This window comes from Thalassophryne amazonica, chromosome 12, assembly GCF_902500255.1.
Source record: "Thalassophryne amazonica chromosome 12, fThaAma1.1, whole genome shotgun sequence".
Lineage (NCBI taxonomy): Eukaryota > Metazoa > Chordata > Actinopteri > Batrachoidiformes > Batrachoididae > Thalassophryne > Thalassophryne amazonica.
In genome coordinates, this window is record NC_047114.1 from 53,875,193 (window position 1) to 53,889,208 (window position 14,016).

Sequence of the window (14,016 nt, forward strand, 5' to 3'; positions counted from 1 at the left end):
GTTTGTTGGTTTTTACATATAATGAATCAACCAGTGATGAGCGGAGGTTCATTTTTCCCATAACACCTTTTGGCATCTGTGTGTGTTAATGTTCAAAACTTCAGAATTAGTGCATTATTTTAAAATTAAAAAAATATGTGTTATATTTTTACTTTGTAAAAATGACAGAGTTGACAATAATGTAGTAAAACTATCCGGATTAATTTGGTTTATAAATCAAAATCATAAGTCAAACTTGGTTTCCTTGTCATGACTTCTGCCTCACGTCTGGACCACTGTATGCTGTGAATGTAAATGACTCTTCCTTACAGCAGTAAGCACGGCACACAAAGACAGAAGCACTGACACATTGGTTGTGTTGGGTTTGTGATTGTCTTTGATCCTAATCAAAACCGTTGGCGGTGCTTAAACTCAAAACCGGCTCAGAGTGTTATGTACCGAAGACACTACTGAAAGTTAGTGGTCAGCTGTAGCTTCGGCTTAGCGTTATAAAAGTTAACTTTTCAGTTAGTGGATTAGCGGTTATCAAAGCTAACTTTTTGGTTAGCTGTGGCCACCACTGGTGATGAGTGAGTGAGCAAAAAACAAACAAAATTTAAAAATTAAACTGCATTTCAGTTGATCCTCCAACTCTTCTTTTTTGGCAAAATGTAACAAATGTGTTGTGCCTCTTCAGAGTCACATACTGGTGTGAGAACACTGCACCAGTGAAGATGAAAGAGAAGTTTTGTGTAGTCTGTCTTACCTGAAAATGCGATCTGAGGGTTGTTCTCCCATCACAAGATCAAAACCACGCTGGAAGATGGTGTAAGGCCAGGGACTGGAATTAAAACGGAACACATCAGAGAAAGACAGTAATACACACAAAAAGAAGAGAATAAAACTGTTAAAATCAAAGCGAAGGAACTGTTACTTTTTAATCAACTTATCCACTTAATCCAAATGCAGCACAATCACAAGCCATGTTTTGATGTCTAAGGCCAAGTCATTCCTGCCTTCCAAAAGCTAGACACAAGTAAGATGTTGTGATTGCTCTGTGTAAATATGCTAATTGAAATGTGTGTTCTCCAGCAGTAGTTTATGGGCCGATTCCAGAAAAGGCTCTAGAAAATGAATTCGTTGCACCCCCCTTGTAACTTTGGTTTGATGGTTTCAGGTGATTCCCAGGTCATATGAGATAACATTTCTACTTGTTGTCATGCGCACAAACAGAGCGAACCTTTTGACAACCATTTTTGACAGAGGGGTCGGCAAAAAAGCTGATTTATTGTTTATCATGATTATATCAGTCCTGAGGACTTAAACGTGTTTTTCCTTCTTTTAGATGCATTCTGGTGCTTAGAAATCATTATACATGTGTTTTTGCATATTTGAACCAAATTTGGTCTGGTTGTTGGGTGGCAATATATGATTTATTGATCAATTTTCACAAATTCTGTCAATTTTTATCAACAAGTTTGCAAAACTGTGTTATCATAGTTCCATTTGTCTTTTTTAATGATGTTTGATGTTAACCCTTTACCTACTGAGGCTATAAATGGACGATTGGTTATAATTTTTTATTATAGCAATAAAATTAAGAAATAATGTTCTATGTTTGTGTGCGTTGGTACCCTTTTTCAAGAGTACCTGAATTTCAATTATATTACATCTGATTAACTATTTATACACATTATTTGTAAGTTTTAGCATTTAAAATGAGAAAAAACACAAAACTATTTTTTTAGTGAAAAATGATTATGTAAAGGAAATTTGGATTTCATTTTAACAGGAAGCTGTTAAGTGTTTACAATCAAAAATAATTAATTTTGTGTGTCTAGAACTCAGAAACAGTGCAGAAACAGTGCAAAAGTAAACATTTTTCAAGGCGCAAATATGCAAAAAGTGACCAATTTTAAAGTGCAGAACCAAACAATATGAATAACAACAAAGTGCAAAACTATATATAAATATATCAGTTATTATCTGTACTATTAAAATGTGCAATAAATCACTCATTTGATCACTCATTTTGTGCAAAATTATACAATATGAATAAAACAATAAAGTGTCAAACTATATACAAATATATAACCAAGAATCAAAATTAGATCTAAACTACATCAGTCAGTGTGGTACTGTTTGTAACAGTTTCTGTCTGGCTGAAGACAGAGGCCAATTTTCAAAGTTTGCACATCCAGCAGGTTGACCTCTTGCAAACCTTGCAAGAACGCCGCCCCTTTGTGGATCGCTGGCAAGTTGGGTTTCCACTGCTTGTTGGCACCGGGCAGTGGCTTGCGGCTGATGGAGCCATCACACCCACACAAACACGCACACACGCCTTCACAAATGACACTAACACCCTGCCTTTTCCTCAAAAATTACTACATTTATGTTTGCTGTCTGTCTCTGTACTTTTCTGTCACTTTTGCGCTCTTTTTCATACTTTTTCCTCGTTTCAAATGTCACCGAATGCACTTTACCGTAATATATGCAACATATAGCATACTGTTGGAAAGCACGGGTTCTTGGCTTGCTGTCACTGTTGAAATTTTTCAGATTGAGGGCTTACATGAGAACTTATGGTAATGAGAATCAGCGGCGCACTAGTATGAAACTTCCGTGTTTTTCCTCTGCGTTATGATATCACAGGCTTACGTTTACCGTAATACACCATATATCACTGGAAAGCCCTTGGTGTTAGCTTAACAATGCACTTTGAATCATTCGGATTGGACAAACTATGGCGGAGTTACGGTAAAAAAAAATATGCATATGGAAAATATGGCGTGGGCGCCATCGCCGTAGATAAAGGGTTAATACAATGTTTTGATACTGTTCCAGTTGTTTTATTGAGAAGACAACACCTTCATGAGGTTTAGTCAGATGCCACGCACTCCATAATACCTGGCGCTTTTGCTATCTTTTTAGCTTCCTATGCAAATATTGCATTTATAGATAAGACAATATTTCCAGGCCAAGATGGCATGCAGAAGTGCCCCACCCAGTGGAAGAGGTTCATGAGCAATGGCAGCAACAAGAAGAACCTGGCAGCATTCCTAGTACGAGAGTGGCAACAACCACAATATCTCACACAGTTTAGCAACTTCGGAGAACTGTATGTGACTCATGACGCAGAGTCCCACAAACTGTTTGCAGGAGAGAATGGCATTGTATGCAGTAGGGTGGGTGAACTGTGTACGGGCCAAGAAGAAGCAGATACCTGCATGCTGCTACATGCCAGCCATGCATCATCCAATGGACATGACTGTGTTGTGATCAAATCACCAGATACCGATGTTGCTGTACTAGCCTGTACTTTCAGCCACCAATATTGATGCCAGGATTCTCTTTTGTACTGGAACTAAGCAGTGAGAGAGGTACACTGACATGACTGCTGTCGGAGAATCCCTTGGTCAAGACATGTGCCAAACACTACTAGGATTGCATGCATTCACAGGATGTGATAGCACAAGTGCTTTTGTCGGTAAGGGAAAGAAGCAAGCATTCCAGCTGATGGAGTCAGACGCAGGTCTGTGCGAAGCCATGAAGATGGTCGGTAACTCCTATGATGACAATGATGCCCTACAGCAGGGGTGTGCTCAATTTGTCTGCTCTCTGTATGGACAGAGTGGAGAAGACACAGATAGTGTATGCTACAAACTCTTCTGCAGCAAAAACGCACAAACCAGTCATCTACCACCGACCAAAGATGCTCTGAAGTACCATGTCAAACGTGCCAACTACCAGGCATGCATTTGGCACAGGTCTCTCCAGGCACATGCGCCAACTCCCAGTCCAGATAGGCATGGCTGGGATTTGACTGATGGACACCTCTCCATCCATTGGAGGGATCAGCAACCAGCCCCAAAGGTACTGTTGCAACTGATTAGTTGCAACTGCAAGAAAGATCACTGTGTGGGAGGTCGGTGTTCATGCCATAAGAACGCTATGGCATGTACTGATGCCTGTGGGTGCAGTGTACTAATGCCAAGGACACTTGCTCTGATGATTGGAGTGATGAAGATGATAGTGATTGACATTTTTCTGCTTGACTAGTGACTATTATAATATGAAGAATTGATCTGTTTATTTAAACAATGTGTTTGAATGTGTAAACATTGGTGTTTTAGGCGGCTTAGCTTAAAATAGGGCTCAATGAGTGAAAAGAATTAGCATATTTGTTGAAATATGATTCAGTTTTTGTTTCAATACGCTGACTTCTGTTTAAGGATGCATTATGCTTGTCCAAGTGTTTCTGACAATGCTACAAATCAAAAATCAAGTTACAGGTTAATACAGCCCAACCTGTATTGTGGTGTATTTTCGCTGACCCCCCCCCCCCACCACCACCACCTCTTACAAAGTGATAATTATGGAGTGCCTGGCATCTGTCACAACCTCATGAAGGTGTTTTCTTCTCAATAAAACACCTGGAATAGTATCAAAACATTGTAGTAGCATCAAACATCATTAAAAACGGACAAATAGAACTGTGGTAACACAGTTTTGCAAACTTGATGATAAAAATTGAATGAATTTGTGAAAATTGATCAAGAAATCACACCCCAAAACTAGACCAAATTTGGTTCAATTATGCAAAAAAAATGTTATGATTTGTAAGCACCACAATGCATCTGAACACATGAATGGGCTCTCTGTTGGGACTGTTTACACAGAGACTGCTACCTACTGCTTTGGACTTGAACTAACAGTCTTTTTCAAGACTTTTTTACTTTTTTACCTTTTTACTTTTTTTTACTTTTTTACTGTGCTCCAACGCCTAAGGAAGACCTCTAACGGTCGAAACATCGCAACGGAGCACTTTTATCAGCTAACTTTCATTAGCGTTGGCAAGCTAACTAGCTTGCTAACGCTTTCGTTTTTATTTTTTTATTTTTATTTTATTTTAGCACCGTTGTCGTGCGTTCGCTGTTGTCGTGCGTTACCTGTGCTGCTTCATGGCCTGTTTGGTGCCTTGATTGGGGCACTCCTTCTGCTGAATCACCTCTGGATTATTTGCACATTATTCACTTTGTGTGTTTTTGGGAATCCGCTAGCTTAGCGCAGCTACTAGCTCTTAGCCGATTTAGCATGGCGGCTTCTCCTGTCTCTCCCGTACTTTTCTGCTCTGGGTGTGAAATGTTTAGTTATTCCTCGGCCTCCTTTAGCAGTAACGGTACTTGTAATAAGTGCAGCTTATTCGTAGCTTTGGAGGCCAGGCTGGGCGAATTGGAGGCTCGGCTCCGCACCGTGGAAAATTCTACAGCTAGCCAGGCCCCTGTAGTCGGTGCGGACCAAGGTAGCTTAGCCGCCGTTAGTTCCCCCCTGGCAGATCCCGTGCAGTCGGGAAAGCAGGCTGACTGGGTGACTGTGAGGAGGAAGCGTAGCCCTAAACAGAAGCCCCGTGTACACCGTCAACCCGTTCACATCTCTAACCGTTTTTCCCCACTCGACGATACACTCGCCGAGGATCAAACTCTGGTTATTGGCGACTCTGTTTTGAGAAATGTGAAGTTAGCGACACCAGCAACCATTGTCAATTGTCTTCCGGGGGCCAGAGCAGGCGACATCGAAGGACATTTGAAATTGCTGGCTAAGGCTAAGCGTAAATTTGGTAAGATTGTAATTCACGTCGGCAGTAATGACACTCGGTTACGCCAATCGGAGGTCACTAAAATTAACATTAAATCGGTGTGTAACTTTGCAAAAACAATGTCGGACTCTGTTGTTTTCTCTGGGCCCCTCCCCAATCAGACCGGGAGTGACATGTTTAGCCGCATGTTCTCCTTGAATTGCTGGCTGTCTGAGTGGTGTCCAAAAAATGAGGTGGGCTTCATTGATAATTGGCAAAGCTTCTGGGGAAAACCTGGTCTTGTTAGGAGAGATGGCATCCATCCCACTTTAGAGGGAGCAGCTCTCATTTCTAGAAATCTGGCCAATTTTTTTGGATCCTCCAAACTGTGACTGTCTAGCGTTGGGACCAGGAGGCAGAGCTGTGGTCTTATACACCTCTCTGCGGCTTCTCTCCCCCTGCCATCCCCTCATTACCCCATCCCCGTAGAGACGGTGCCTGCTCCCAGACCACCAATAACCAGCAAAAATCTATTTAAGCATAAAAATTCAAAAAGAAAAAATAATATAGCACCTTCAATTGCACCACAGACTAAAACAGTTAAATGTGGTCTATTAAACATTAGGTCTCTCTCTTCTAAGTCCCTGTTGGTAAATGATAGCAGCAGGATGAATATGTTAGTTTAAATGAGTCAACACCCCCGAGTCACACTAACTGTCAGAATGCTCGTAGCACGGGCCGGGGCGGAGGATTAGCAGCAATCTTCCATTCCAGCTTATTAATTAATCAAAAACCTAGACAGAGCTTTAATTCATTTGAAAGCTTGTCTCTTAGTCTTGTCCATCCAAATTGGAAGTCCCAAAAACCAGTTTTATTTGTTATTATCTATCGTCCACCTGGTCGTTACTGTGAGTTTCTCTGTGAATTTTCAGACCTTTTGTCTGACTTAGTGCTTAGCTCAGATAAGATAATTATAGTGGGCGATTTTAACATCCACACAGATGCTGAGAATGACAGCCTCAACACTGCATTTAATCTATTATTAGACTCTATCGGCTTTGCTCAAAAAGTAAATGAGTCCACCCACCACTTTAATCATATTTTAGATCTTGTTCTGACTTATGGTATGGAAATAGAAGACTTAACAGTATTCCCTGAAAACTCCCTTCTGTCTGATCATTTTTTAATAACATTTACATTTACCCTGATGGACTACCCAGCAGTGGGGAATAAGTTTCATTACACTAGAAGTCTTTCAGAAAGCGCTGTAACTAGGTTTAAGGATATGATTCCTTCTTTATGTTCTCTAATGTCATATACCAACACAGAGCAGAGTAGCTACCTAAACTCTGTAAGGGAGTTAGAGTATCTCGTCAATAGTTTTACATCCTCATTGAAGACAACTTTGGATGCTGTAGCTCCTCTGAAAAAGAGAGCTTTAAATCAGAAGTGTCTGACTCCGTGGTATAACTCACAAACTCGTAGCTTAAAGCAGATAACCCGTAAGTTGGAGAGGAAATGGCGTCTCACTAATTTAGAAGATCTTCACTTAGCCTGGAAAAAGAGTTTGTTGCTCTATAAAAAAGCCCTCCATAAAGCTAGGACATCTTTCTACTCATCACTAATTGAAGAAAATAAGAACAACCCCAGGTTTCTTTTCAGCACTGTAGCCAGGCTGACAAAGAGTCAGAGCTCTATTGAGCTGAGTATTCCATTAACTTTAACTAGTAATGACTTCATGACTTTCTTTGCTAACAAAATTTTGACTATTAGAGAAAAAATTACTCATAACCATCCCAAAGATGTATCGTTATCTTTGGCTGCTTTCAGTGATGCCGGTATTTGGTTAGACTCTTTCTCTCCGATTGTTCTGTCTGAGTTATTTTCATTAGTTACTTCATCCAAACCATCAACATGTTTATTAGACCCCATTCCTGCCAGGCTGCTCAAGGAAGTCTTACCATTATTTAATGCTTCAATCTTAAATATGATCAATCTATCTTTGTTAGTTGGTTATGTACCACAGGCCTTTAAGGTGGCAGTAATTAAACCATTACTTAAAAAGCCATCACTTGACCCAGCTATCTTAGCTAATTATAGGCCAATCTCCAACCTTCCTTTTCTCTCAAAGATCCCTGAGAGGGTAGTTGTAAAACAGCTAACTGATCACCTGCAGAGGAATGGTCTATTTGAAGAGTTTCAGTCAGGTTTTAGAATTCATGATAGTACAGAAACAGCATTAGTGAAGGTTACAAATGATCATCTTATGGCTTCGGACAGTGGACTTATCTCTGTGCTTGTTCTGTTGGACCTCAGTGCTGCTTTTGATACTGTTGACCATAAAATTTTATTACAGAGATTAGAGCATGTCATAGGTATTAAAGGCACTGCGCTGCGGTGGTTTGAATCATATTTGTTTAATAGATTACAGTTTGTTCATGTAAATGGGGAATCTTCTTCACAGACTAAAGTTAATTATGGAGTTCCACAAGGTTCTGTGCTAGGACCAATTTTATTCACTTTATACATGCTTCCCTTAGGCAGTATTATTAGACGGTATTGCTTAAATTTTCATTGTTACGCAGATGATACCCAGCTTTATCTATCCATGAAGCCAGAGGATACACACCAATTAGCTAAACTGCAGGATTGTCTTACAGACATAAAGACATGGATGACCTCTAATTTCCTGCTTTTAAACTCAGATAAAACTGAAGTTATTGTACTTGGCCCCACAAATCTTAGAAGCATGGTGTCTAACCAGATCGTTACTCTGGATGGCATTTCCCTGATCTCTAGTAATACTGTGAGAAATCTTGGAGTCATTTTTGATCAGGATATGTCATTCAAAGCGCATATTAAACAAATATGTAGGACTGCCTTTTTGCATTTACGCAATATATCTAAAATCAGAAAGGTCTTGTCTCAGAGTGATGCTGAAAAACTAATTCATGCATTTATTTCCTCTAGGCTGGACTATTGTAATTCATTATTATCAGGTTGTCCTAAAAGTTCCCTAAAAAGCCTTCAGTTGGTTCAGAATGCTGCAGCTAGAGTACTGACGGGGACTAGCAGGAGAGAGCATATCTCACCCGTGTTGGCCTCTCTTCATTGGCTTCCTGTTAATTCTAGAATAGAATTTAAAATTCTTCTTCTTACTTATAAGGTTTTGAATAATCAGGTCCCATCTTATCTTAGGGACCTCGTAGTACCATATTACCCCATTAGAGCGCTTTGCTCTCAGACTGCAGGCTTACTTGTAGTTCCTAGGGTTTGTAAGAGTAGAATGGGAGGCAGAGCCTTCAGCTTTCAGGCTCCTCTCCTGTGGAACCAGCTCCCAATTCAGATCAGGGAGACAGATACCCTCTCTACTTTTAAGATTAGGCTTAAAACTTTCCTTTTCGCTAAGGCTTATAGTTAGGGCTGGATCGGGTGACCCTGGACCATCCCTTGGTTATGTTGCTTTAGACGTAGACTGTGGGGGGGTTCCCATGATGCACTGTTTCTTTCTCTTTTTGCTCCGTATGCATCACTCTGCATTTAATCATTAGTGATCGATCTCTGCCCCCCTTCTCGGCATGTCTTTTTCCTGGTTCTTTCCCTCAGCCCCAACCAGTCTCAGCAGAAGACTGCCCCTCCCTGAGCCTGGTTCTGCTGGAGGTTTCTTCCTGTTAAAAGGGAGTTTTTCCTTCCCACTGTGGCCAAGTGCTTGCTCATAGGGGGTCGTTTTGACCGTTGGGGTTTTTCATAATTATTGTATGGCCTTGCCTTCCAATATGGAGCGCCTTGGGGCAACTGTTTGTTGTGATTTGGCGCTATATAAGAAAAAAGTTGATTGATTGATTGATCTATAAGAAGGGAAAACACGTTTAAGCCCGCAGGACTGATATAATCATGATAAACAGTAAATCAGTTTCTTTGCTGACCCTTCCGTCAAAAAAGGTTGTCAAAAGGTTCGCTCTGTTTGTGCGCATGACAACAAGTAGAAATGTTATCTCATATGACCATCAAACCATAAACCATCAAACCAAAGTTACAAGGGGGGTGCAACAAAAATGCATCTTTTTGGAATCAGCCCATAGACTACAGCTGATATGCAGTGCCACTTTGGCTCACATCTATTTACCAGTGGTGAGAATAACAGGAAGACATAATACAACAGACTGATAAGGGGAGAAAGAGTGACAGAGAGAAGGAGGTGATGAAAAAGCAAGACAGGGAGAATGATGGAGATGAATGGGAAGTGGCAGCTTGGAGACTAAACAGTCTGCAAAGCAAGACAGTAAGGAGGAGAAGTGACAGGGCCCTGATGTTATTCTGAGCAGACTCCTACACTACTGTAAGTAAAAAGAACATTTAAGGTGCCAGAGGCTCCGGTCATTAAACATTTAAGTCACCCCAGGATGTCCACTCTGTCACAGGAAGACAGGAGAAGCTTCAGGGACTTAGCATACTGAGGTGCAGCACTGAGTGGGCTGAGAGGAATTGTGTAGTGCTTTAAAACTTAGGACAAAAATAAATAAATCAAGATTTTGAGAATGTACTGAAAGTGACATAGACCCCATTCAAAATTAAGAAGTAGATGTCAGTCTCGCAAGCCACAGACTCTTCATCATAGACAGAAATTAGATTAGATTAGATACAACTTTGTTGATAACCTGAGAAGACTCCATCAGGGAAACTGAGATTCCAGCAGTATTGTATGGAAGCACACAGGGTAAGAAGCACACAGAGTATCAATAGTGAAAGTAAAAAAGAATTTTGTTTCAAAAAACTTTGCTACAAAATGTTAAATTCCTAACATATTCTACCTGTACCACACGTGTTTCCTCAAACTGACACCCTACAGGTATAATAAATTAGAACAGCAACTTGGAAAAAACAAAGATGTATTCAATTATTTAAAACAAAAAGCAGAAGAAATAAGTTTATACAGGCTATGAGATACCGTAGTGTGATGCGCCCAATGGAAGGGACACCAGTCCATCGTAGGGTTATCCCTCAGCCAAGGCTGGTAACCATTTATAGGTGGGTGGACTGGGTCAATGCAGAGGAAGTGTCTTGACTAAGTACACAGTCAGACAGCATGAAGTGCACCATGGGAATCGAACATCGGTAGTCCCACTCTGATTTCCAGGTTATCCAATCCATTTGACCACATACTTATGGATATGACACATATTAGCATTTTTAAATGTGTTAAAAAAAGCAACATTTCTGTGATAAGTAAGAGCACAGTGGCGTGCGCCTAGTGCACCTGCATTGCAACAAGGATGTCCACAGGTGTTTAGGTTAGGGTTTACGTAGGTCTAAAGACAGACTGTGAGTCACAAGGAAAATTAAGTGTTCAAAGCAGAACATGAGTGAGAAAAAGCAAATTGTGAACAATTTGCTTTTTTTCCTCTTAATTTTTGTTTAAGAAGCTCTCTTATTCTGCACTGAAATGACAAGTTGTTTTTTTGGGGCGGGGCGGGGGGGGGGGGGGGTGTTAATACTGTGGAGTAGGTTTTTACACAGCCACTGGAGGTCTGTGTTAACTTTAAAATGTATCCATAAGTCATAGCAGGTTACTTGCACAAACAATCTGCAGGGTTGTTTTTAGAAGAGGAGAGCAGTCTCATATTCTCATATTTTGTTGTGCAACATGAAGCCATTGCTCCACCGCACAACAGTGAAGCTGGTAACCCGTGATTCAATGCAATGCCTGCGATTTTGAGTGTGTGATCACAGCATGCAGCGGAGCGAATTGAGCAAAGCTGTTTTTTTTTTTTTTAAGTGAAACAGCTGAAGGCAGAAAAAGATGTGGGAATCAGTGGTGTCCTTACACTGCATGCAAGCTTTGCTTACATCAGAGAAATGGGTAAAATCATATCTGGAATATCATCTGCAACAACAACAGGGGTATTACACTGCTCACTATGTCAGGCAAGGTACATCCAAGGTTCAAGCAATAAATAAATAAATAAATAGATAAAAAAAAAATCATGTGTCAGCTGCTTGCTGCATCATGACCAGATCATTCTGGTTTCATGCCCAAGAAGTCAACCATTGACTGCATGCTTGTTGTGTTAAGTAACCACTAAACACAAGCTTGAATTTCAATCCAGCTTCCTTAAAGACTTCATTGATTTCCCAGAAAGCACTGGATTCTATTGATCTGGATGCTTTATCCTGAGATTTTCTGGGATCCCCACAAAGCTGCTGGACATCAGAGCTAACCTATGACCATATAATGTGAGTGCCGTGTGGAGTGGATGCATAGGCTCTGACTTGGCATCTGGGCAGGATGTGTTCAGACTCCAACATTGTAAAAAAAACAACTGCTGATTTGATGGTTAAAAAAAATGGCAGCTGTGGTGGTAGAATAATTTTGTAAAAAAAAATACAAAAATACCTTTACAGAACAACCTGTAATTTTTACAGTATAAAACTGTTGTAATTTACAAAAAGTTGCACTTTAAACAAGTAAATACAAAAGCATTGTTTTGCTAATTTAACATGATCATGGTGTTTATAAGCAGACATGCGCATAACTGGTACTCATGGTGCTTGTGCGTGCTAAAAATAAATGATGTGCAGCCAAAAACACAGGGGAAGCACTTCATAGGAGGAAAGCAATGACAGATTATAGGAAAAGCGCTTCCCTCTGTGTGCTGTCTGCTGTGCATCAATGATTTTTAGCACACACGAGCATGATGAGTACTAGTTACGTATCTGCACCCCTGTTTATAAAGTAATTTCTGTAGAGGTCAAATGCAGTTGTTACTTATTGCCAGGGTTGGGAGGGTTACTTTAAAAATGTATTCCGATACAGTTACTAGTTACCTGTTGAAAAATGTAATCAGTAACGTAATCCAAGTACCATAATATTAATGTAATTTGATTACTTTCAATTACTACAGTTTTATTTTTGCTTAATAAACTGAACTATGTAGTCAAGACTATTTATATTTAGTTTCTTTTGTCTGTATTAGCATATTTGAATATGTTAATACAGACAAAAGAAACTAAATATAAATAGTCTTGACTACATAGTACAGTTTATTAAGCAAAAATAAAACTGTTTCTTTTACATGGCATGCTCTGTTTTACTTCACATTATGAATTAAGAGCACCCGCAATATTGTGTTAAACACATCCAGTGTTCACCTGCTAAATTTTCAACAAAAATGACAAACAAATGAAGGATAATGAAAACTCAGACGTGTGCGGATGAATTTGTAATTAAAAGTGGCTTGCAGAACAATATACAAAACAAAAACAACAGTCTACTATTTGTTCAGTAAATTCACACCATGTTTAACATATCAGTCCACTTATTGAACTTTCAAAATAAGAACAACAGCATAATGAAAACCATTAAGTAAATACTGTCAGTAAGGAGGCGTGATCGCTATTTTAATTCCGGGCAAGTTAGTGATTTGCGTGCATAGAAGTTCAAGAAACAAGTGGAATATGCCGGAAAGCTGCGCATGTTAGCAAAGCCACGAATGGAGGAACAAGGGAGACAATATTTCCTTCCATAAGTAAGTGGTTTTGGTTATTCTTGTCACTTTGACCGTGATATTTGGATGATAAACAGCTGTATGTTTCCTGCCGTACCTGTGTCTCCCGATGACACAGACCATTAACTCTTCACTTATGTCGAGTTGATATTTTCCACTGCGAGATCAATGTCTAGTTAAAATACTTGTTGTTAGTGATTAAAATTGTTCGACAAGACTGGGGATTTTTTTTTAATTTGCACCTTAAAATAATGAGATTATAATGAGCCGCGCTGTGCCGCTCACAGTCACACCCACACAGAGATGTGTACCCACACCACTAGCTTCATGAATGAAACTCGGTCAATAAAGGATAATTGTGTAAAAATATAATATACGAGGTCTATTAGAAAAGAAACCGACCTTTTTATTTTTTTCAAAAACTATATGGATTTGAATCACGTGCGATTATATCAGACAACCTTGAACCCTCGTGCGCATGCGTGAGTTTTTTCACGCCTGTCGGTTGCGTCATTCACCTGTGGGCAGGCTTTGAGTGAGCACTGGTCCACCCCTCCCATCGGAATTCCTTTGTTTGAGAACTTCCTGAGAGACTGGCGCTTTGCTTGATGAAAATTTTTTCAGATACTGTAAGGCACATCCAAGTGGACACATTCGAGAAATTCAGAGGGTTTTCGGTGAAAATTTTAACGGCTGATGAGAGATTAAGGAGTGTTACTATCGCTTTAAGGAACGCCCACGGAGCCGGACGGTGCGCCGCGCCCCAAGCCGCCGTCGTCAGCCTGTTTCGAGCTGAAAACTTCCAAATTTAAGCCTCTGTTGACCCAGGACGTCGTGAGAGAGCAGAGAAGTTTCAGAAGAGGTCGGGATCAGCAGTTTATCCGGACATTCCATTGTTAAAGGAGATTTTGTAATGAAAGACGTGCAGACGGATTCGCGCATCGGCACGCAGCCGCT

At 40.2% G+C, this 14,016-nt stretch overlaps 1 protein-coding gene across 1 annotated transcript in view; it reads right to left on the reverse strand.

Moving 5' to 3' along the window:
- Positions 1-14,016, reverse strand: part of astn1 (astrotactin 1) — a 1,400,536-nt gene that overhangs the window by 827,742 nt on the left and 558,778 nt on the right. The window contains exon 10 of the mRNA XM_034183391.1: positions 746-820. Within this exon, the coding sequence (XP_034039282.1) occupies positions 746-820 (75 nt within the window). The remainder of the gene's footprint in view (positions 1-745; positions 821-14,016) is intronic.